The 22802-nt window shown below is 43.7% G+C and overlaps 2 protein-coding genes and 1 long non-coding RNA gene across 4 annotated transcripts in view; all 3 read right to left on the reverse strand.

The window, feature by feature from the left end:
- The window catches only part of LOC134287857 (uncharacterized), a 134417-nt gene that overhangs the window by 81191 nt on the left and 30424 nt on the right, over positions 1-22802 (reverse strand). The window lies entirely within an intron of this gene.
- LOC134287855 (uncharacterized protein K02A2.6-like) lies at positions 2406-7523 on the reverse strand. Of its 2 annotated transcripts, none has more exons than XM_062850907.1 (2): positions 6904-7523; positions 2406-6835 (listed from the first exon to the last, which is right to left on the reverse strand). In XM_062850907.1, the coding sequence occupies exon 2, from the start codon at positions 6830-6832 to the stop codon at positions 2702-2704; it is 4131 nt and encodes a 1376-aa protein (XP_062706891.1). In that variant the 5' UTR covers positions 6833-6835; positions 6904-7523; the 3' UTR covers positions 2406-2701. The 2 variants fall into 2 exon arrangements, with proteins under 2 accessions (XP_062706891.1, XP_062706892.1); XM_062850908.1 differs by having other exon boundaries at positions 2406-2981; positions 5225-7523.
- LOC115254715 (uncharacterized) overlaps positions 18729-22802 on the reverse strand; it is a 30059-nt gene continuing 25985 nt past the window's right edge. The window contains exons 2-3 of the mRNA XM_062850909.1: positions 20463-21328; positions 18729-20389 (exon numbers count right to left, since the gene is read on the reverse strand). Coding sequence (XP_062706893.1) covers positions 18931-20389; positions 20463-21328 — 2325 coding nt within the window. The 3' untranslated portion in view covers positions 18729-18930. The remainder of the gene's footprint in view (positions 20390-20462; positions 21329-22802) is intronic.

The raw sequence follows: 22802 nt of genomic DNA on the forward strand, positions 1-22802 counted from the left end.
TGACCTGTGACTCCCGATGAAGACCTGAAAGGTCCTGTCCAGAAGAAAATTTCTTATAAAATGGAGAATGTGCCCGGCTAGGCCCCATGCAGACAATTGTTTCAGGACAAATGGTGTCCAGGTTCTGTTATATGCTTTGGAAATGTCCAAAGCTGCTATGTCGACGTGCTGATCGGTTCGGAGAGCGTCATCTAGAACTTGACCGAGAGATGCAAAGTAGGTTCCTGTTCCGAAACCTTTTCGGATAGCGTGTTGTCGTTGATCTAGCAAGTTTTTGTCTTGCAGGAAATCGGTGAGCCTGCGGTTGACCATTTGTTCGAAGACTTTACAGACACAGCTCGTTAGTGAAATAGGTCGATAGTCCTTTGGTTCAGTCGAAAAAGCACCGTTCTTTGGTATAGGAGTTACCAGGCTATGTCTCCATTGTTTTGGGAAAAGGTCATCGGTCCAATTTTGGTTCAGTAGATATAGTAGAGTCTGCTTTGCCCTTAGCGGTAGGTGCTTCAGTAGGGGGTACCCAATATCATCGGGACCGGCAGATTTACCTTTACCACTAGCTAAGGCAAAAGTAAGTTCCTTCATGGTGAAGGGTTGATTTATCGTCAGAGAGGAGGTATCATGAGGAATGGTCACTGCTTCCAAAGATGTTGATGAAACATTGTTTCGTCTGATGAAATGATGATCATAGCCACTGATTGAAGAGAGACTAGCAAAGTGTTCCGCGAGCTTATTCGTTACCACCGTAGGGTCTCTGGAGATTCTGTTGTCATGACGGATGCCTATTCCTTTGGTTCTCCTCTTCCCACAAAGAGAGTTCACTCTGGACCACAATTCCGTAGTAGTCTGGTTGCTGTTGATTCCGTCGATGAACTCTTCCCAATTTCTGCATTTGGCGTCTCTGATTATCTGCCGGCATTCGTTTCTCTTTAAGCGGTATTCCGAAATCATTCTATCTTTGTCTGGGTGATCAGCTGGAAGCCTCTTTACCGCTCTCATTGCTTTTCTTCTCGCTTTGACGGCAGAACGAGTTTCTGCAGACCATCAGTGTAGAGCTTTACGCCCTGGAGTAGCACTCGTCCTAGGTATAGAACTTTTAGCAGCATCTAAGATTGTTGTAGTGAGCTGACCGATAGTAGATGGGTTTTTGTTATCGATATTTTCCTCTATGGCTAATTCGAATGCGGCCCAATCCGCTTGGTCATAACACCAACGAGGACGTCGAGATGTCTCGGGTGGTTTATCATTTACACTAATGAGTATGGGCCGGTGATCGCTTCCCATGGGATCCTCAAGGCAGGACCACAGCAGTCGATTGGTAATTCCTCTACTGGCCAATGACACATCGATCGCAGTGTCCGTTCGGCCTCGCGTAAAAGTCGGAGTTCCGTCATTTAGTACGACTAGGTCACAATCTTCAGCGATTTCTGCGCAGATTGTACCTCTAGCATCGGGTATGCAGGAGCCCCAAAGAGGATGGTGGCTGTTGAAATCACCTAGTATTAGTCGAGGTTCGTCAATTTGTCCAAGGAGGGCCCGAAGTTCTGTCTCTTAGTCCGGTAGATTGTGACATTGTATGTAGATGCTAACCACTGATAGTGGGAAAGGTTCCTCGATGCGTGCAGCTGTAACCACTAAATTAGAGTCCAATCGAATCGGTGAGAAGCGTACAGATGAATGTATGCCGAGTGCTACCGATTGGTACATATTATTACCAAACTTCGATAACCATGTGAACTGTCCTCGGAGGCATCGGTTCATCATTTCTACGTTGGTTTTGTGTGTTTCTTGGATAGCAAGGACGAAGGGGGAGTTTGTGTTGACAAGCAATTCGAGATCTGCCAAATTGTTACAAAATCCGTTCATATTCCATTGGATAGCGATCGTCGTTGATGTTCTCGTTGATGGAAAGGATCTATTAGCCTCCGAAGAGAATTCGGTGGTCACCGCTGAGAAGCGTTGTGGCGCGATCGTGTGGCCTTTTATTGAGTGACTTGGTACGTTAGACCAGTTCGGGCCGTAGGTACATTGTTGGAGCCTGTCATACTCTTCAGCGTTGGTTAAAGCACTCGAAGGCAAGGCCGAACGAGCGGTGTTTCGCTCTAGCTGTACCTCGTGTTTAGTGACGGTGGTTGGCGATGTTACAGAGTCGTTGTGTTTGCGGTTTGGAATTTCTACGTGTTTCTCGGTGTTTTTAATGTTTGCAGCGGCAGGCATTCCTAGTTTAGTGTTTCCTATCCATCCAGGGGAATAGGTGCGAGCACCCTTGTCCGTCCCTCTTCTGCCATCCCTGGGGCGCCGAGGGTTGTCCGTAAGTTCCGGTGAAGCAGTGACGTCCGCACAGACGGGGCCCCGACTACCCTTAGGGAAGGGCAGGAAAAGACCCCGGGAACGAGGTGGATACTGTTCAATTCTAAGAACTATAACTATTTAAGGTGTTTCTTAGTTACGAAATTAAAGACACTTTTAGGTTACTGTTAAGAAGTGAACATAGGATTTATTCAGGCAGTCTTTTATACCCATAGATGGCACACACAATTATTACAGTTTGTTCGTGTTGGTTACATATGAATTCAAAGTGGACTCTGCCAATTTACCCAACCGGGAATATGTAACAATCCTTCCCTCTTTAGAGCACAATTTAAAGACCTACTTAAAGTTAAGAAATTTGTACTTAATTCTAATAATGCATTTAAAATATATTTTACACTTCACATGTTCGCGAGCGGCTCCTTGTTATTATTGGGCTTCGGCTGAGCTTCGGTCTTTTAGGATTGTTTGAACCGACAGATCTTTCTAGCTTATCCATGAATTTGCTAAATGACTGATCCTTAGGTTCTTCCTCGAAACCAACGCACGCGCCATCTTCCTCACTCAGCTCCCTACTACTGCGCTTCCGTGAGTGTTTTGACGGGACTAGCAGTCTAGAGCCTCTCGCGGGTTTCGGAAGTTTCAGTTGATCTCGATGTGCCGATAAAACGTTCCTATGGAGAGATATTTGGAAGACATTCTTAGAGAGTTGTTTTATGAATTTAGCTTCAATCCAACGCTGAGGATCTGTTTTCCTGAAATTTTTGTAGAATATCTTATCTCCAACTACCAACTTACTGAATGGATCTAGGACTTGCTCAGCCTGGATGTAGGTGTTGTTTGCTGGTTTGGGAATCTCTAAATATGTTTTGTATTGTTTAGTAGGATTGATCAAATCCATCAAAACTTTTGGTTTGTAACTAAACATTTTGCTGGAGGGCACAAAACCATCAGCAGTTGCAATTTGGTTTCTGTAATTGAATAAAAAGTAATTCAATTGACTTACAATGTCTAAACGGTTTAGCTCCGGATCTAGCAGATGCTTCTTCAAAGCATCTTTGACGACTCTAACAAGTCTTTCAGCTTGTCCGTTGCTACTTGGGTTGTACGGAGGACTTTTTAATGGTTTTATTCCATGGTTTACTAGGAATGAAGTAAATTCCTTTGAATTAAATGGAGGTCCACCGTCTGTGACCACAACGTCTGGAAGTCCAAATCTTGCAAACACGGCCATGAATTTGTCTATTACACGTTTAGCATCCGTTCCGTTCAGCATGATTTCGACTTCCACCCATTTCGAGTGGCTGTCAACAATAAGTAAAAACATTTTCCTATCAAAATAGAAAAAGTCGGCATGTACTCGACTAAATGGCCTAGTTGTAGGGATCCATTTATTTTCTGTTGATTTTGCTGGCGCTGGAGATGACTTTATACAGACTTCACAACGATTGAGAAAATCCTCTATGTCCAGATTTATTCTTGGCCAAAAAACAGTTTCACGGGCTAGTTGTTTCATTTTTATAATGCCTATGTGATTAGCATGCAGCATTCGAAGCACTTTAGGTCTTAAACCCACAGGAACAACAACTCTTCCTTGATACAGAACACAGTTATCAATAACTTCTAGATCGATTCTCAATGAATACATAGCTTTGAACCGTTCATTCAGCGATGTTGGCCAACCTTCTTCTACGAAACGCCGGATTTCCACTAAATGAGAATCTGCAGAAGTAGCTTCTGCAATTTTCTTGTAGTCTAGTGGTAACGAATGGGAGAAATTGAGGCTCATGATATGCTCACCGTCCAAGCTTCTAGGAACCACTTGGCCCAACGGAAACCGCGAGCAAAAATCGGCATTTCCCATCAGTGCTGAGGGTCGGTATGCGATCTCGAAGTCATAAATAGATAACTCCATAATGTACCTCTGAAGCCTTGTCACAAACACTGAGTTGGCACCACACTTGCCAAAAATCCCCAGTAACGGCTTGTGGTCGGTAAAAACCTTGAATTTTTGCCCGAAAAGAAATTTATGAAATTTCTTTATGGTACAGACAAGCGCCAAGGCTTCAAGGTGTAGTATGGGGTATTTCTTCTGCGCCGAGTTAAGAGAAAAAGAAGTAAAACAAATGGGGTTTTCCTTACCTTCGACTTCATGAGCCAAAACACCCCCCAAGCCATATGAACTAGCGTCAGATACGACAACAAGTGGCTTATTAGGGTCATAGTATTCCAGAATATTTGCCTCCAACAAAGATCTTTTACTAGCCTTGAATGCCTCATCACATGTATCAGTCCATTCAAACTGTTTGTCATTACTCAACAAGGCATGCAAACTGCTCAGCTTTGCGGACAGACGAGGAACAAATTTATGGTAATAATTAATCAGGCCAAGGTAAGCCCTTAACTCGCTAACGTTCTTGGGTGGTTTAGCCTGTTCGATTGTTGATAATTTTTCTGGAGAGGGCATTAGGCCTTTGTCCGTCACTACGTGACCTAAATATGGTAACTTGTTTACAAAAAACTTACATTTTGAAAAGTTTATTTTAACATTAGCCTTAGACAAACGTTCTAAGACTGCTTCCAAATTTTTCAAACAGTCAGCTAAATCTTTTCCTGCAATTAGGACGTCGTCTAAATAAACACTGATGTTTTCCAGCCCATGTAGGATTTGTTCCATAATTTGTTGGAATATTGCTGCACTGCTGGATGCACCTTGTGGAAGTCGATTATAAGTATATAAACCTTTGGGTGTATTTATAACCATAAACCTTCTAGAACGCTCAGAGAGTTGCACCTGTGTATATGCACCTGCCAAATCCAAACAACAAAAAACCGTACACCCAGCCAGAGAAGCAAAAATATCTTGAGCAAGCGGTAGCGGATAAGTATTCGGTACTATAACGCGATTAATAGATACCTTGCAGTCAATCACCATACGGATATCCTGATCCTTTTTCACGACCACGATAACCGGTGAAGCCCACTCGCTAGCTTTGATGGCTGTTATTATGTTTTGCTGTTCAAGCATATCGAGGTGATTATCCAATTTGTCTTTCAGTTTGTAGGGAACTGTGTACGCTTTTTTAAAGATCGGTTGGTCATGTTTCAACTGCAACTCTCCTTCGTAACCCTTAATCGGTTCTGAAAAATCTTTGTTGAAAATTTTTGAGTATTTTTGCTTTAAATCTTCAACAATTTGATCTGTACCTTTGCTTTGCACCAACTTGTTGACTGGAGTTTTCTGCACGAACCCTGTTCTCCACTCCGGGTAATAGAAATCAAGCCATGTCCTACCGATGAGCGGTGTGAAATGTTTTTCACATTCCAAAATGATGATTTTCTGATAACTAGCTGTTCCATTCAAAACAACCCTAACTTTGATTTCTCCTACAATATGTAAGCGATCGCCATTCACGACCACTAATTGTCTTTCACAGGTGTTAATAGGAACCGTTCCAAAAAATTCTAAATAATCTATATCGCTAATTACCGACACCGCCGCTCCTGAATCTATTTCCATTTGCATTCGTTTTCCTTCTATCGTAACATCAACCATGCATGGTTCATTGATTTTGTTTACAGCGGTTATCAACAAGCACTCCATACCGTCCGATTCTACCTCAGATGCACTGTTTTCTTTATCCCGCTTAAAGTTATACGATGTTTCAGTTTTTGAACCCGAATCTGATTCCACAAACCTAACAGAGTTGTTGTTGCGATAGGAGTAACATTGTCGTCTCAAATGGCCTTTCTTTTTGCAAAAGTTGCAAATTGCATTTGCATACGGATTACCATCTCTGTTAAACGAAGTCGATCTCTCTCGAAAGCTCACATGTTTTTTCTCACTCACGTTCCGACTGCGATCTCTAGACCGCCCGTAATACTCTCTGGGTGATCTCTCATAACCTCTGGATTCCCTCTCATAATCTCTGGGGTTCCTATTCCACTCTTTTTTCCCTAATCGATTCTTTATTGAGCTGATTTCAGATGACTCTCGTCTCTCCGGCCCGAAAATAGAATTCGCTTGGTTTCCCGCTACCTCACTGCTAATAATCTTTTTCTCCACAGCTGCTAAACTCAAATCCTCATCCATCAACAACTTTTTCTGCAACTCTTTGTCATAAAGTCCCATAACAAGCCTATCTCGAATTGCAGTTTCTTTAAACTCTTTAAAATCACAATTCTCAGCTTGCAACTTAACAGCCAGAATATAGCTTTCAGCTGTTTCATCGGGACGTTGATAACGGTTGTAGAACCGATATCGCTGCATCATGTCTGGTTCGACTTTGTCGAAACGTTCTTTCAACTTTTTGATCATGTCATCGTATCTCAAAGTCTGCAGCTCTACACCAGGAAACATTAATTTTAACTCATCGTATACGACCGAACCAGAAAGAGCTATTAAAACACATTTCTTATTCTCTTCATCCCATTTGTTAAATCGGCTAAGGCTCTCCAATCTCTCAACATAGTTGGTAAAAGGAGTTCCCGCCACATAGTGGTCCAACGTTCCCATGGCCGACATTCTCTGAGTGAAATAAGAAAGGGACAAAATATGAGGAAATTTAACTTACGCTTTTCTCCGACTATACCCACTCAATAGTGTAGTCCTGGGTTCCTGAGTCCTTGCCGTCCACTCGAATCAGTTGAGTACTCAGATTCTGCGCACTCTGCACTGCTCACTACTTAATTTTTATCGCCTAAGTGTTTTTCGCACACGGTTTTGCAAAATTGCTAGTTCCACTACCGCTTCGAATAAGCCACAAATTATGGTGAAGTTTTCACTAGTCAATCAATTATCGTGCCTCTACGTTTCAGCATACAGTTTGCCTACGTTCGATCTGGCTTTTACACATCACACTCGGCGTTGGAAACAATAGTTTTTTTTTTTTTTCAATTGATGCACGCACTATGATATGGAACAACGCAGCCGGTGACTTGATCACTGGTCGAACCCGATCACTAACACTGCACGGATTTAAAACGTTTTTCTCGCCGCCACTGTTCAATTCTAAGAACTATAACTATTTAAGGTGTTTCTTAGTTACGAAATTAAAGACACTTTTAGGTTACTGTTAAGAAGTGAACATAGGATTTATTCAGGCAGTCTTTTATACCCATAGATGGCACACACAATTATTACAGTTTGTTCGTGTTGGTTACATATGAATTCAAAGTGGACTCTGCCAATTTACCCAACCGGGAATATGTAACAGATACCTCTTGTGCGTCCCGGAGACGAGAGAATCCACTGAGCGCCGAGGGTTGTCCACTGGTTCCGGTGGTGGTATAACTTCCGCACCAGAGGTGCCCCGACTACTCAGGGCTTCTAACGTCCGCTTCATCCTGTTTCCGTTGCTGTTGTTCCACATTGTTTGAGAGAGAGTGTTTGTGTATGGTGTAGCTGAATTATTCGTCTCTTGATTCATATTACATATGTTCTCGTTGTCAGTGTTGTTCGTCAAAACGTTTGGTGTGTAGTTAGCCATTGCGTCGTGTTGGAGATATGAGGTCTAATCTGAGCTGAGTAAACGACGAGCGAGGTGACTAGCTGACAACTACCTAAGATTCCATTGTCAGGTCATCGCCCGACGGATTGTCGGGGATGTCTAGTGGTAGATAGCGATTTGTAGTTCTCATCTTGACGGGTTGATTTGATGTCGGATCGATCGGAGATCGTAGCCGTTTGGACGATCTACTTCTCGGCTTGTCCTTACCCCTGGAACCGCGGTTGCGACTGCGACTGCGACTCTTACGGGGTTTCTGCTTCTGTTGTTGAAAGTTTTGGCTGCCGGTGTTGCTTGTGCCACTTGATTCTTCTGGGAACTTTGGAGCTGGAAGGTCCGTCGGCGTGATGTCTGTTTCGGTTTTCTTGAGTAGAGCGTTGTACCGCTGAGTGACTTCGTTGAGTTGGCTCTTCGTAGTTCGATAGAGATTTTTGTACATGTTGAGATCATGCTGCAGTTTGTCCACGACAACTTGTTGGTCCTGGAATTTCCTGTCCCATTCGTTCTTCTGCAGTTCCATTTCCTCATCTTTCTTGTTCAACCGTTCCTCCATTTCTGACAAACGTTTAAGAATTTCCATATTGTTGTGAGCGTTACTGGAGTTTCCGGTTTGCCCGGATTGTGACCCACTTCGGTTTTGCTGATGGAATTTCTTAGCTGCTTCGTATGTCATATTCAGGTTCACTCGTATTTTGGCGATTTCGTTTTCGGTCAAATAAAATGGGCATTTTTTACTTGATGCGGGGTGTTCCGATGACTTACATTTGACGCAGTAAGCCATGAGGAGGCATCTTGTTCCTTGAACGACTTCGTGAGTGCCAGCGCAAGTGCCACAAATTTCGGTATTCTTGCAACGCAGCTTTGTGTGACCAAACTCCCAGCATTTGTAGCACTGCATGGGAGCGGGGTAATACGGCCTTGTCGCAGAACGGATGAAGCCGAGATAGACGGTTTGTGGAATCGCTGTACCGGATACGGTGAGAATTAGCATCGGTGTGTTGATCCTCGTATTTCCGTCGCCTTTCCGAGTGATTCTCCTGACCGACGTTACGCCTTGCTCTGTTAAAATGTCTTGTATTTCCGGTTCCGTCAGATCTTGCACCTCGTGACTGAAAATTACACACTTCACGTAGTTGTGAATGGGATGCTCAACGATGCTTACTGGGGTATGATCGAACAGTTCTGTCAAAGCTTTCAGTTTTGATACTTGTTCCGGTTTCCTAACTTTCAGAGCATAGCAGGTTCCACGATTTTCGGGAAAGGCTCCCTCAATCGGTCCGCAGCATTCTTTCACGGATATGCTAACAACTGTTGGATTTTTCGGTAGGACTGCTGGGGCGACTGGTTGCAATCGAAGGATTGTCAGTGGGCCAAAAACGTTAGCTGGGTCCATCCATTCAGGGACTGTGCGTCCCCTGTATGAGCCGTCAATCGTATTACCACCCATGGCTCTTCCTCCGGGGTCCCCATCAGGAGGGAAATCCCATCCCGGCTTCATGGCCGAGAGGGCACGGTGAAGCAGTGTTCACTGGGTAGCCAGAATAGTACCGTTTACCACCTGCGATGGAATTGCTCTTAACAGCAGCAGATGGAAAAATGAGATGCAGACGAACAGCAGTATATGGTTTCCCTTCTGCTCACAACTACAAATTAACCAGTGATCGTGTGAGAAGGCTAGAACAATGGGGCACCAGTCGAGATATTTTACTATCGAGAAACCTCGTGCCAAATCCCGTTTGATTATGATTTAATTCGCACTCCACGCACTTAAAACAGTTATGCGCACTACCGCGAGAAGTATACAAAAGCGGTCTCGAGAGCTGACGAATTAATTAGTAACGAGGCCAAAAAACCGTCAGGTATCGCACGAATTGCAAAGCAAAAAAAGCGACCGTCCGAAGCAAAAGCTTGCGATTGACTGACGGTAACAAGTTAAAGTTGTAAGCCAACTGATAATATGTTTAGTTTTTTTTGTTATACAGGCCTAACGTACTCAACTCATTTGCTTAGGCTTAACGTTGAAGCATTCGTCATTGAAATCATCGTCATCATTAAACATTTGAAAGCAGTTTTTTCGTTCAAATCAAACAATTTTGCAACGAAAATGGATTCACTGTGTTCCAAATGAGGAATAGAATACAGTGAATACATTTTCGTGGTCGTTGTTTTGATTTACAACGAAAAAACTGCTTTTCTATTTCCGAAAAAGTGATGACGGATGCTTGAGCCTTAAGGTATCCATTATGTCCCTAACCTCACTCTGCCCATAACTGCATAATTGTAACATTTGCATTTTTTGCCAATATTGAGTTAATACCGGGGATCATCACCCAATCATCAGTACTTTCATCCACCCAAATGAACTTTTTAAGTTTGTTCTGCAAAATGTGAAACAAATACCAAGTCGTTTTGTCTCATTGACTAAAATTAATGAATGTAATCGCATAACAGTCACTGGTGTCAAAGCGTAATATCAATCAATGTTGGTCTTATTATTTTTTTTTTTAACTATTCGTCCAGCATACAAGAAGAGCTGTAGAAAATTTCTTTGCAAAAGGATGAATTTTAAATTATTGACACATTTTTGAAATTTCGTATCGTCTCCATACTAGCGCATGTTGCAAACTTTAAACTCCATTTTGTACAATGCCTACTTTTGTCGAATGTGACTGTTATGCAGTTATGGGCAGCACTGATAACCCAAAATCGAAACTGTTTGTTGATAGATCTTCAACAGTGTTGCATTGTTTACTAAATCAAAGTTATCCCTCCAAAATCGCAATGCAAGGCTTAAAAATCTCAAAACCAGTGATGAACGATCTTTATCTTATTCTGTAATAAGTTGGGACAAACTTATGTCGCTCCCGTTCTTCAACTTCAGGGCGTTTCAGCGGATCTGGAATTAAAGAAAACAGATAGTTTGCCGCATAACTCCACAAATTGGCGGCCCACATATTTTAGTATTATGTCTATAACAATGTTGAATACTAGGATTCAGTATAAGTTATAATTATTAACTACCGTGGAGTGCCCTAATTTCGTGCGGGCCCAAACTTCGTTAACTTCTGACATCTGAGAGCATTATTATTGATATGTCCGGGTATACTTCCGGAATAAAAGAGTTTGGTATAGTTTTCTTCACTAGTTGTAGTTTATTTGATAGTCAAACTTAGAATAATCAATCTACTGTCAGCCCCATCACTTATATAGTCAAGCGAGGGTTGCTGTGATCAAATTCAAATATTTTTGGATACAAATGATTGCTGGGATCCAACATTTCCCCCCCTAAGGCTTCATCATCCAGTAGGGCTTGAACCGGGCCGGAAGTTGGATCATGCGCCGGCCTCTCTCTAGGATCGGTGTAGCTGGTTGAACTGGTTCGACTGGTTCTACCGGTGGTTCTTCATCTTCTTCTTCGTAACCGGCAGCTTCATCTTCCGATAGATCATCCGTCAGGTAGGGATCTTCTGGATTCTCTTGAAGTGCTTCATCAAACCGCTGTGGCTCTTGATTTTCAAGTGGGATGGCGTTCGGTGGAGTCTCGGTTGGAATGGCCAATCCGAACCCGTCGAAAAATACAGAAAGTGGTGTCGGTTGATCTGCTGGAGCGGTACGGCGTTCTGGAACACGAGTCTTGAGCTGGTTGGCGTGCGACCGAATGAGTCGTTGACGATCTTCAAGGAACACGTTGTAATTGACCTTTCCAATCCTCTCGATCACGGTTGCTGGTTCCCACTGCCAGGAATTCGCACGATGTACCTGGGCATACACGGGATCACCGTTCAGGAAACTTCTCTGGAGTGCGCCGTGCTTCTTGTTGAAAGCGGCGTTCTGTTTCGTCCTGCCTCTGGACTCGGTGTTGGTTCGTTCGGTTGGTCGGAGCATAGACGACACTGTTCGAAGCGGTCGGTTGAACATCATCTCGGCCGGAGATCTGCCGTCCAGGTCACCGGTTGGTGTAGTGCGGTAGACTTGAAGGAAAGTGTAGAGTGCTTCCTCGAGTGTTTCTCCCCCCGAGCGAATTTTCCGCAGGCTTCGCTTCAACGTGTCCACGAATCTTTCCGCTAATCCGTTTGATTGGGGATGGTAGGGAGCGGTCCGGATGTGGTGGATGCCTTGACTGGTACAGAACGCTTGAAATTCGTGGCTCGAAAATTGAGTGCCGTTGTCGGATACGATTACCTCTGGAACGCCGAACGTTGCGAATGATTGGTTCAGCAGTTTGATGGTGGTTTTCGTTGACGTGGGCTTGGTTACGTGCACTTCGGGCCATTTTGTGTAGGGATCGACTACCACCAGGAAGTAGACTCCATCTACTGGACCCGCGTAGTCCACGTGAATCCGGGACCAGGGTTTGGCCGGAATGGGCCACGATTCCAATGTCGTCTTCGTTGGAGCCTTGCCTGCTGTTGAGCACGGTACGCAGCGCTTGACGTAGTCCTCAATCTCGTTGTCGATGCCGGGCCAGTACACGAAGCTTCTTGCAATTGCCTTCATACGTACAATTCCGGGATGACCTCGATGGAACTGATGCAGGATCTTCTGTCGAAACGTCTCGGGAACGACGATCCAGTCGCCGAACATCACGCACCCGTCGACTACGCTGAGCGATTCTCGTCTGTGGAAGTAGGGTTGAACTGCAGTGGTGAGATTCTTGGAGCAGGCGGGCCAGCCATCACGGATGTGCTTGATAACGGTTTGAAGTGTAGCGTTCGTCGATGTTGCCTTCTGCAATGCCCGGAATGCAACCGGAACCTTTTCAGTTGCGTCGGAAAGAATGCTTGACATGTCCTCCTCCAGGGTGAGTGCCGCAATGACATATTCCTCCTCTGGTTGGTTGGTTCGGTCGATCAGACGAGACAACATATCCGCACAGCCAAAATCGTTCGTTGAAACGTGCTGGATGTCGAAGTCGTAGTTGAGCATCGTGAGTGCCCAGCGCTGCAGCCTGTTCGCAGTGTGCAGCGGAATGCCCTTCTTGGATCCGAAGATGGACAATAACGGCTTGTGGTCGGTCAGCAACGTGAAATGCCGCCCGAGCAAATACTTGTGGAATTTTGTCACCGCATAGACTAATCCGAGTGCCTCCTTTTCAGGTTGTCCATAGTTACGCTCCGCAGGTGTGAGCGTTCTTGAAGCGTGCTGCACGGCCTTCATGGTGCCATTGGGAAACTGATGGAAAATCACCGCGCCGATTCCACTGCTTGATGCGTCTGCCGCCACGACGATCGGTAGTTTGGGATCGTAATGTGTCAGCAGTAAGCTTGATTGCAGCACCGTCTTGAACTGGTCGAACGCTCTCTGGCATTCTGGGGTCCATCGCCACTTGGATTCCTTCTTCAGAAGCTGGTCCATCGGATGACGCAATTCGTGTAAGTTGCGTACGAATCGGCCATAGAAGTTGATTGCGCCCAGGAATGATCGTAGCTCGGAAACGTTGTTTGGAGGTGGAATTGCTACGATGGCCTTCACTTTCTCTGGATCAGGACGGATGCCTTGTTTGTCCACGATGTGTCCCAAGTAGCCGAGTTGCAGTTGGAAGAAACGGCACTTCTCAGCTTTGACGTGGAAGCCGTATTCCTTCAGCCGTTGGAACAGTAGGTTGAGCGTGGCCAGATGTGACTCCATGTCCTTCGAGAATACGATGGCATCGTCGATGAAAGAGCGGACGCCGGGTATGTCCGCAATCATTCCATCCACCAGACGTTGGAATGCTCCCGGTGCTGACTTCACTCCTGGAGCCAGACGATTGAATCTGAACAACCCCCGATGCGTGTTGATGGTGAGCAGATGCTTGGAATCGTCGTCAACCTCGAGCTGCAGATAGGCGTCGGAGAGGTCGATGATGCTGAAGATGGTGCTACCGTTGAGTTGAGCGAAGATTTCCTCCGGGGTTGGAAGCGGATAGTGGTTGGCCTCCAGTACCTCGTTGAGCCCCGTCGAGTAATCCGCACAGATGCGAACTCGGCCGTTCGGTTTGCGCACCGCCACGATAGGTGCAGCCCACTCGGAGAAATCGACAGGTTCGATGATGCCCAACGATTGTAGTCGCATTAGCTCGGCATCGACCAAGGGAATGGTGTTGAAAGGAACCGGCCGCCTGGGACAGAAAACAGGTCTGGAATTTGATTTGAGATAAAGCTTTACCTTCATTTTCTTGCAGTGCCCCAGGGAGTCGTTGAATACGTCCGCGTGCTTCGCTCGGAATTCACGTACGTGCTGCTCGACCGGCTTCGCTTGCACTTGGTTGCAGATCGAGTCGATGGGTACGGACCACAACTCAAACAGTTCGATCCAGTCGATGCCAAGGAGGTTGAGGTTGGTTGCCGTCGTGACGAAGCATCTTCCTTGTCCACTCTTGCCGTTGATGCTCACTTCGCACTGGAACTCACCCATCAGAGGAAGCGGCTTGCCCGACGCGTTCATGGCTTCGATGGACGGTTTCTTGATTGTAGGCTTACCCAGGTAGTTCCAGGTTTGCTTCGAAATCACCGTGATGTCGCTTGCTGTGTCCAACTGCAGCTTGGTTGCCACGCCGTTGATAAACGTTGGCACGTACTTCCGCTTGCTGGAGTGTTGTGCGATGTGGTTCACGATGTACACGCCCCGAGATTTCGCTTTCCTTGGGTGACTTGCTTTTTTCGACGATGGCTTCTTCTCCTCCCCGGGTGGGATTGGTTTCGTCCTGGAGAAGCAGCCACAGTAGCCTTCCTTGTGGCCACTACGGTTGCATTGTTTGCACTGGTGGTTCGAGAAAGGGCAATCCCGAACGAAGTGCATCTGGCCGCATTGCCAGCAAGGTGTGCGAGGCGTCTTACTTTCCGGTTTCGAGGTCTGCTGCTGTCGAAAAGTTCCCTTGTTCTCCTGCACCGCGTGCACCGATGGCTTCGAGCTTGACTGACGCTCGATCATGGTGGTGTCCGCCTTGAGATTGACGAGCCGCTGATAGTCGTCGATCAGATGTTGGAGAGTAACGGGAGCTTCGGGGGTTTCAGCCTCTATCCGGGAGAGTAGCCTGGCTCGGATGTCCGCGTAGCAGTGGGATTTGAGGCCACAGACGAACACCAAGCATTTGAACTGGTCAATCTTCACGTTCTTGAAGTCGAATTCTTCGCAGGCACGGTTGACTTTTCCTCCGTAGCTGATGATGTCTTCTGCTTCAGATTTCACCAGCTGCAGGCACTGGTACCGCTTGTTGAAGATGGACGTCTGCGAGCCGAAAATTTTCTTCAGGGTTTCGACGGTGTCGTTGAAGTTGACGTCTCTGGGAAGCTTCGGCAGGATGTAGTTGGTGTACCGCGTGTGAGACGGTGTGTCCAACTTCCGCAGCAGCAAACGTACCTTGGCAGCATCCTCCAGGTTCCTGGCATCCGAATCGAAAAGATCTGCGTACCGGCTGTACCACTTCTCAAAGGTGATGCCATTCTCCGGGTCGAACGAAAATTCGCTGATGTTGGTTGCCAAGGCTTCGAGTGTTTGCTCCGGGTTGCTAGGGGCTGGTGTTGGTTGCGCTAGCTTCTGCAGGAGCGCCGCCATCTGGAGTATTGCCTCTTGAAGTTCCGCCATCGCTTCGGTTCTTGAATCCTCGTCGCCAGCTGATATGTCCGGGTATACTTCCGGAATAAAAGAGTTTGGTATAGTTTTCTTCACTAGTTGTAGTTTATTTGATAGTCAAACTTAGAATAATCAATCTACTGTCAGCCCCATCACTTATATAGTCAAGCGAGGGTTGCTGTGATCAAATTCAAATATTTTTGGATACAAATGATTGCTGGGATCCAACAATTATCTAATTAACAGCGGAATCATTCAAAATTTGCTATAACCTCAAAACTGCATTTGATCTCAATACAATTCACAAAAAAAGAAATGAAAAATTTGATTTATGTCAAAGATTGAAAAATAAATTGCAAATGTATGCAAATAGCAGATGCCATATTCAGAGATACGAGGAAAACAACACTCACGGAAATGAACAAATATTTCGATCTCTATCAAAGGTAAATATTTCAATTTATGCTTGCTTATTTCAATCCAATATGTTTTATTGTAATACGCAATAAAATTACTTAAAAATGTTATTTTCTTATATTGTTTCAACATTTTTGTTGTTGGCGAAATTAGGAACCCACAATTTGTATGGGTCCCTAATTTCGTGCACTCTTTTTCATAACTTTGTTTTAGAGGTTCATGTGTACACAAATGGCTACAAAGCCATCGTATGATTCGGTTATTAATAATAGATAGTTCTAATAACTATTTTAATTGGTTTAAAATTAGCTAGGGACTGCTCATACACTACGTAGAAAAAAATAAACAAATTTATAAATGTGGGAATACTAAGTAAGCTCGGGATGATTTTATTTACCCAAACATTGGGAGTAGTAGCTCACAGCCGCTAGTTTTATTCGAGCAAATTATTGCTGTAAGCTTTATTGCCAGAACACAAATTTGGAAGACAACACTTTACTAGAACTAACCCCCCGAGGAATGTGCCTATTAATAGCGCGTAATAGAAACGTAAAAAGCTACAATTAAAAAAATGAATTAATTCACATTACTGACCATCAGTAAAGTTAGTGAACATTTGATTCAAATAGCAAACAATATATTGTTTTATTAAGATTTCAATAAAAGAGCAAAATAAACGTCAAAAATAATAACCCCTAAAACTACAGAAGGATTCTGGAAATCTTAATGTAAACATCCGAGACGAACATGGTAAACAGCAAATATTCACTCGTATTTCGTCACAGCCATTGATTTTATCTACACGTTATGGTTTCATTGGTATTCTACGAGTATGCTACGTTTTGAAAATTAACATATTTAGGCGAATTCTACGTCTTTTAGAGTGAGCGAAATTTGGACCCATTTTGAACTAAATTTGGAACCCGTGCACGAAATTTGGCACTTTCAAACAAATCAAAATTAATGCTGTAACTATCTTGTATAATGTGAAGTTGCCTAATTTATATTTTTCTTGAGAGCTACAGTACCAGCACTAAATATTATCGAAGAAATTATTCTGAAATACTTCATGGTAAAATTTCAGTCGTTTATCAAACTTTGAGAATTCTTAAGTGCACGAAATATGGGCACCTCACGGTACTTTGCATGCTACGAGATAGATAGATTCAGATAAAGTTTCTTTCCTCCACCATAGGCCACTGCATGGAATTCTTTCCTTCTCTTTCACTCTTACAGAGACTTTGTAAACAACAAGGCCAAGAAACGTCAAAATCCCATACAAAATCAAAACAATGCAGTGCCCTATTGCTGTTAAACTGTGTGAATATTGTATTTCATGAAGCCAAAAGTAAACTAAAGTATGTCAGAACGAAATTTTGAGTGAATAGCATTCAATATTCGATAATAATTGTTTATCACCCGTGTACTTGTCCTTATTATAAGATATATGAAATGCAAAGACCTCCCATACCCGCTCTTGCATTATATAATAAACTTTCTCCTAAGATGTTTTAGATTTAGCGAGTCTTCTGGGATTTCTGCAGGAGTTACTGCTGACATTTCTCATGAAGTTTGTGCCGTATTTTTTTCGGATATTTACCATGGCTTATTTTCCATTTTCCACATTATTTTCCTACAGATTTTCTCGGGATTATTCCCAGAGCTCTTCCCGGAATCTACCCGAAATTATCCCGAGATTCTTTGTGATTCTTTTTAAATTGCTCCCGGAGTTCTTGCAGGATTTTTTCAAAAAGTTTTTTTTAGAATATCTCCTGGGATAACTTACGAGATTTCTTGTAAGAAATTTCCGGAGAAATCCCTAAAGGAATATCGGTCAAATTTGTGAAAAACTCCGCAAAGACTTATTAGAGAAATCTCGAGAGGAACTACGAAAGAAATCCTGAAAGAAACTGGGACATCTGAAAAAAAAAAGTTCTGGGGCTAATCCCAGGACGAAATGTTAGGGAAATTTAAAGAGAAACTCTAAAAACCTCTAAAAGTATTCCCGGGAGAAACTACGTGTGAAACCCCGCAAGGAAATCCACGAGAAATATCAAAACTGTTTCTTGAAGAATTTCTGCAAAAAATCCTAGAGAAACACTTGGAAAACTATCCCGAAACCTCTAAGAGATATTCCTGGAAGAACTTTGGAAAGATTTTGGAAAGATCTCCGGGAGGAATCCAGCGAGAAACTCTGGAAGAAAGTTCTGGGTTCATACTGTAGCAGAGACCTCGTGCAAAACCTGAAATCGTGAAAAATCTGGGAAGGAGCTGTTTTGTAAAAACCTCTGGATATTCTTGGGAAAACTAGAGGAAGCCAGAAAACAAAAATCTTCGATAATTTCATGGAAAAATTCTGCGAGAAGCTGGAAATGAATTTGAAGGAGGAATTCTGGAAGGATTTGAAGGCAGAATCTTGGGTAGTATTTCGAAATCTTAACATTACTGCACCACCAGCACAGAGTGCAAACATCCAAGTTCAAATTCAAAACTGTGTATGAAATTTAACGGTCATATGCACTACCCGTCATAAGTACGGACTCACAAAAAGTATTGCAACAATATTGCATCACCCTGACTCACCTCGGTATTAGAGTGCAGCTAGAAACCTAGCAAAAAAAAGTATTTAACTAAATTTTTATCATATGACGACGCTTGATTATTCATCGTCAGTCACACTCAAGGACAGGCCTTGAACAATTAGAAAACCATTTATTTACAACTAATTTACTTTTGGCCAATTTGCAATGTTCAAGCAGTTTTTTAAAGCTCTTTCTTGGCATAGAAATTAATAGTCGTTCAAAGTCGCGTGAAGGAAAGGGTTAATTTACGTCACACAATTTAATATGAATCACCTTCGCTTGAATACCTTCGAATCCTGTTATCGTGACCAGACAATAGAAAAAACAATGGGTTTCTCAACTTTTTATCAAAACAGAATGATCAATGGAATAAATATTTATTAATGTAAGCTTTATTATTGATGGCAGCAAAATATTAAAACTACTATTCGAGATAAAAATGTAAAAGTGAAATAGCAATAAATAGCGATCTGATAATTATATCCTACTAATTGAAATGATTTTTTTTTCTCACATACTGTGTAAAATCTCCATGCACTTCTCTCTGTTTGACTAGGTATAATCTAAACCAGTGATTGCGGAATGCCGTCGTGGTTGTGAAATCCTTTGATGGAAACCCGGTGAAAAACGCCCTCGATTGTTGCCCGCGCCGTGCATGTTCCCGCTAGAGTACTACTCTCCAAAAGTTGGCAGCAAATCCACTGACTGATACCGTATTCGTCGATGGTAGCAAATGCGTACCGGTACTTCTGGTACAGGAACTTGTAGGGCATGTCGTTCTTCTTCGCCTGGTCCTTCACAAAATAGAAGGAATTGTTTTTGTTTTCCGTCATATCCCAGATTGTTCCGCGTCCCGTAGGATTGCTTAGAAGTTGTTGCTTTAGGATTTCCAGCACATCATCGGCCATCACTGGTTCCGCCATATCTGCAGGCATCGAATCGTTGGTTTGCTTCAGAGCCGACAGGTCCACTAAGTTTCCTGATTTGATGATACTTTTAATATCACTCTTTGGTATGGGCTGGTGGCAGTGGACACCTTTCTGCAGGAATGATTCCATTCTGCCAGTTACTATCATGGATGCAAGACACGGATCGCCATTTGAGTCCGTTCTGATGCAAGACCAACTGGATTCGTCGTTTACTATTTGGTACAAGTTGTACAAATGATAGCCGTACAAAATTGTACGACTACGGAAGTATTTGCATTCGCGCTCAAGTAAAGAGACACCTTCCATTGCATCGTTGGCGATGTTTCGAACAGAGTATTGCTGAGGTTCGCATCGAAGGATCTGACCCGGTTCCACTGGATGGTTGTGCTCGACTATACCGTAGTACGCTGCAGAATTTCCGTCGCTAGTCACCACGATAACTGCCTTGCAACTATGGATACCATCCCAAATGCACTTCCAAAGCGTTGATCCATCTTGCTGTTTCAAGTAAAGCTTGTAATCATATCTGTCATACCTTATTTTGTAGATATCCTTTTTTAATTTAATCACTTCAAAATCTCGAAAATTGTTCACGGCGGACAATTTGCCGTAAATATCTGGCAACTGTTTCTTATTTCCGCAAGCTTTGCCACTCCGAAAAGAAGAAATAACATCCTCAGAGAACCTGCTTACTCTACTATCTCTCAAAGCTTCTCGCCATTCCTTATCGCAAATCTCCGGGTGTGCATGAGTTCCCTTGAGAGAAGATATTTTCTCGAATATTCCGTTGATTTCTAGAGTAGCATTACATCGACTAGTTCTACAAGCCCACAGACTGGTGTCTTTCTTATAGTATTGGAAGCAGGAAATTAGGATATACCGGTAACCGCGATAGATCAAATGCCTCTCGACAGGTCTGCCCATCCTTTTGTGTTCAATCAACCAGAAGGTATCCTCAGTTCCATCAGCGTGTAGGATTTTTCCTTTTCCTAGAGGACATTTGAATAATGGCCCGAGTTCCTTACTGTGCGAGTGACTCCTTCCCTCGCAAACGGTTGCTATTTTCCCGTTGGCACTGACGATAATATCCATTCTGGGAAAGAAAACCAAACATGGAAGACAGTTGAAAAATTGAAGGTAATTGAAGATTGGGAGCAATAACTTACCTGCAATTGTGCAATTTCTTGGAATCGCAGTGCCACAGGCTCGTCCCATCCGCTTTCGATTTGCTGAGATAGAACGGGAATCCATCCATGAAAATGCGTACCCGGCCTCCAGTAGCTCTGGTGACCTCGAAGTTTCGTTCGTCGTCCGCCGTCCATAGGGTCTGACAGATCTTCTTACGATTCGGAAGAGCCCACGGATTACTCTCGGTGATTGTCGGAACCTTCGGAACCGAAGCCTTTTTGTTCTTTTTTGTCTTTTCACCAGTGTTAGCCTTGGCGATTGGTTTCACGAGTCCTTGAGCGCGAGCTAGGGCCATCTCTGCTTTGGTGCGTCTGTATCGCTTCTTCTTTTTAACAGGTTCACCATTCTGGTCGGTGTTGACCACTTTCAGAACAGGCGTGGTATCACATTGGACAACTACATCGTTCTGTTTGGACGCTTCAACTGCTTCGTTTTTCCCATCTACTTCCGGTGACACCGGTTTGATCGGGTTGGGGCTTTTTTCGTTCTGAAGTTGCTGTGTGATCCGTTTGAACGTTATAAACATTTCCAGGTGAGAGCGACACAACGCGCAAATGTGGGACGTAAAGTCCCGATGGTAATCGATTTCAATGCGAATGCACTCTTTGACCAACTCGCAAAGAGCGTTGTTATGCTGTTGTTGAGTATTTTCAGTGAATATTGCTTGTAGACGATCGGTGGTCGCGAGGCACAGTCGGCAGTAGTTCTCGTCCTGGGGCAGTAGTTCGCTTTGGAGATTTTTGAGGAAGACGTCATTCTTCCTGCCTTGAAGAACGAACCACTTGAGTGATTTCAGTTTTTCTATGCAATCCTCACAAACAAACTTGTTTGCGTCGGACAAAACCTGCAAAAGTCGATTTTATTAGTTTATAGAAAATAAGTAGGTACTTAGGATCAGTTGTTTCATGCGTATTTCTGGATTCTATGTGCTTAACTGTAGAATGGATTAACTAGACCAGGGCATCCTCATTTTTCTAAGCATCACCGTATAACAAACGGACACTTATACCCTGTATGTCGCTTCAGTGTATCATTAACAATTAAGCCTTTAACCAAATTGTCCGCATGGTTTTGTAGTATGTGTGATACTATTACACATCGAAGTAGTCTAGAAGTTGTCGTTAGAAACTGAAATAATAAAGTCTGTATCTGAAGTGTCAAGACGTGTATAATATTTCCTCTTGAATTCATTCTTATCAAGTGAAAAGAATACCAACGGTAAACGACCTAATTCGAAGTTGCGGATTGGATTACCACAGTATGTACCCCTAACAAGTAAAAATCATTCATTGCCACACATACCTAATGCTAAACATGACCCCATGGATAACATTTGTATATGTAAAAGCTTTGCTGATGTGACTTTTGTTTCGTTATAGTTTCGGATCGAATCCAAACATGTTCGCACTTGGTGTGTAGTGCATCAGACTGATGCTTTTATTCTCTATCCGTGTTGCCAGATTTATTACAAGATTTCAAGATAGTTAAACTCAAGGTAATAATGTAACATCTCCCTTTTTTTTAACAACATAACTTTTCTGAAACAGTCAATACATCTTATAATCGTTAAACCACTTCGGCTCCCGGATGTCACGCCTCGGACGATCGAGTGCAACTGAGGATCTCGTAACTTCTGGAGTTGGAGCAGAATCATCGTTGGTGGCCTGTTGAACCTTCAGCTTTTCTTCGAAAGATGCAATCCGTTGTCCAGGACACTCGGCAGGGCGGCTAGTTGCGGCTGGCTTGATCATTACATTATCTCTCCGATAGTGTTGTCCTTGCACATCTACAACCGTTGATCGATCGTTGAAGGAACTATGCACGACTCCTTCACTCCAGCTTGTATCCGACGGTTTCTTTTTCACGTACACTGGCTGCCCAACTTCCAACTCTGGCAGACTTCGAGCAGTACGGTCGTAGTAGTACTTGGCGCGTTGTCGATTTTGCTTTATCTGTTCCTTAACTCCTTCTTGCACTTTAGGTTCGAACTTCTCTTCGGCCATCGGGACATTGAACCGTGTCCGGCGACTGAAGACTCGTTGCGCTGGAGAACTCCCGCAATTGTTCGGCACATTCCGCCACTGTTGCAATGATTGCCAGAAATCGCTTTTCGTTTCTGCAGATTTTTTTAGCAGTCGCTTCACAATCTTCACGGCCGACTCCGCTTTACCGTTCCCTTGCTGGTGGTAAGGAGCCGACATGGTGTATCTGAACTCCCAGCTTTCAGCGAATCTGCGGAAATCTTCGCTATCGAATTTTGGACCTCCGTCTGTTGTCACGTACATTGGCGTACCATATCGGGCTAAATTCTGCCGACA

Source organism: Aedes albopictus, chromosome 2 (assembly GCF_035046485.1).
Source record: "Aedes albopictus strain Foshan chromosome 2, AalbF5, whole genome shotgun sequence".
Lineage (NCBI taxonomy): Eukaryota > Metazoa > Arthropoda > Insecta > Diptera > Culicidae > Aedes > Aedes albopictus.

What these genes read in the sequence shown, in the direction of transcription:
- LOC134287855 (XM_062850907.1), bottom strand. Translation starts at nt 6,832, where the DNA reads ATGTCGGCCATGGGAACGTTGGACCACTATGTGGCGGGAACTCCTTTT.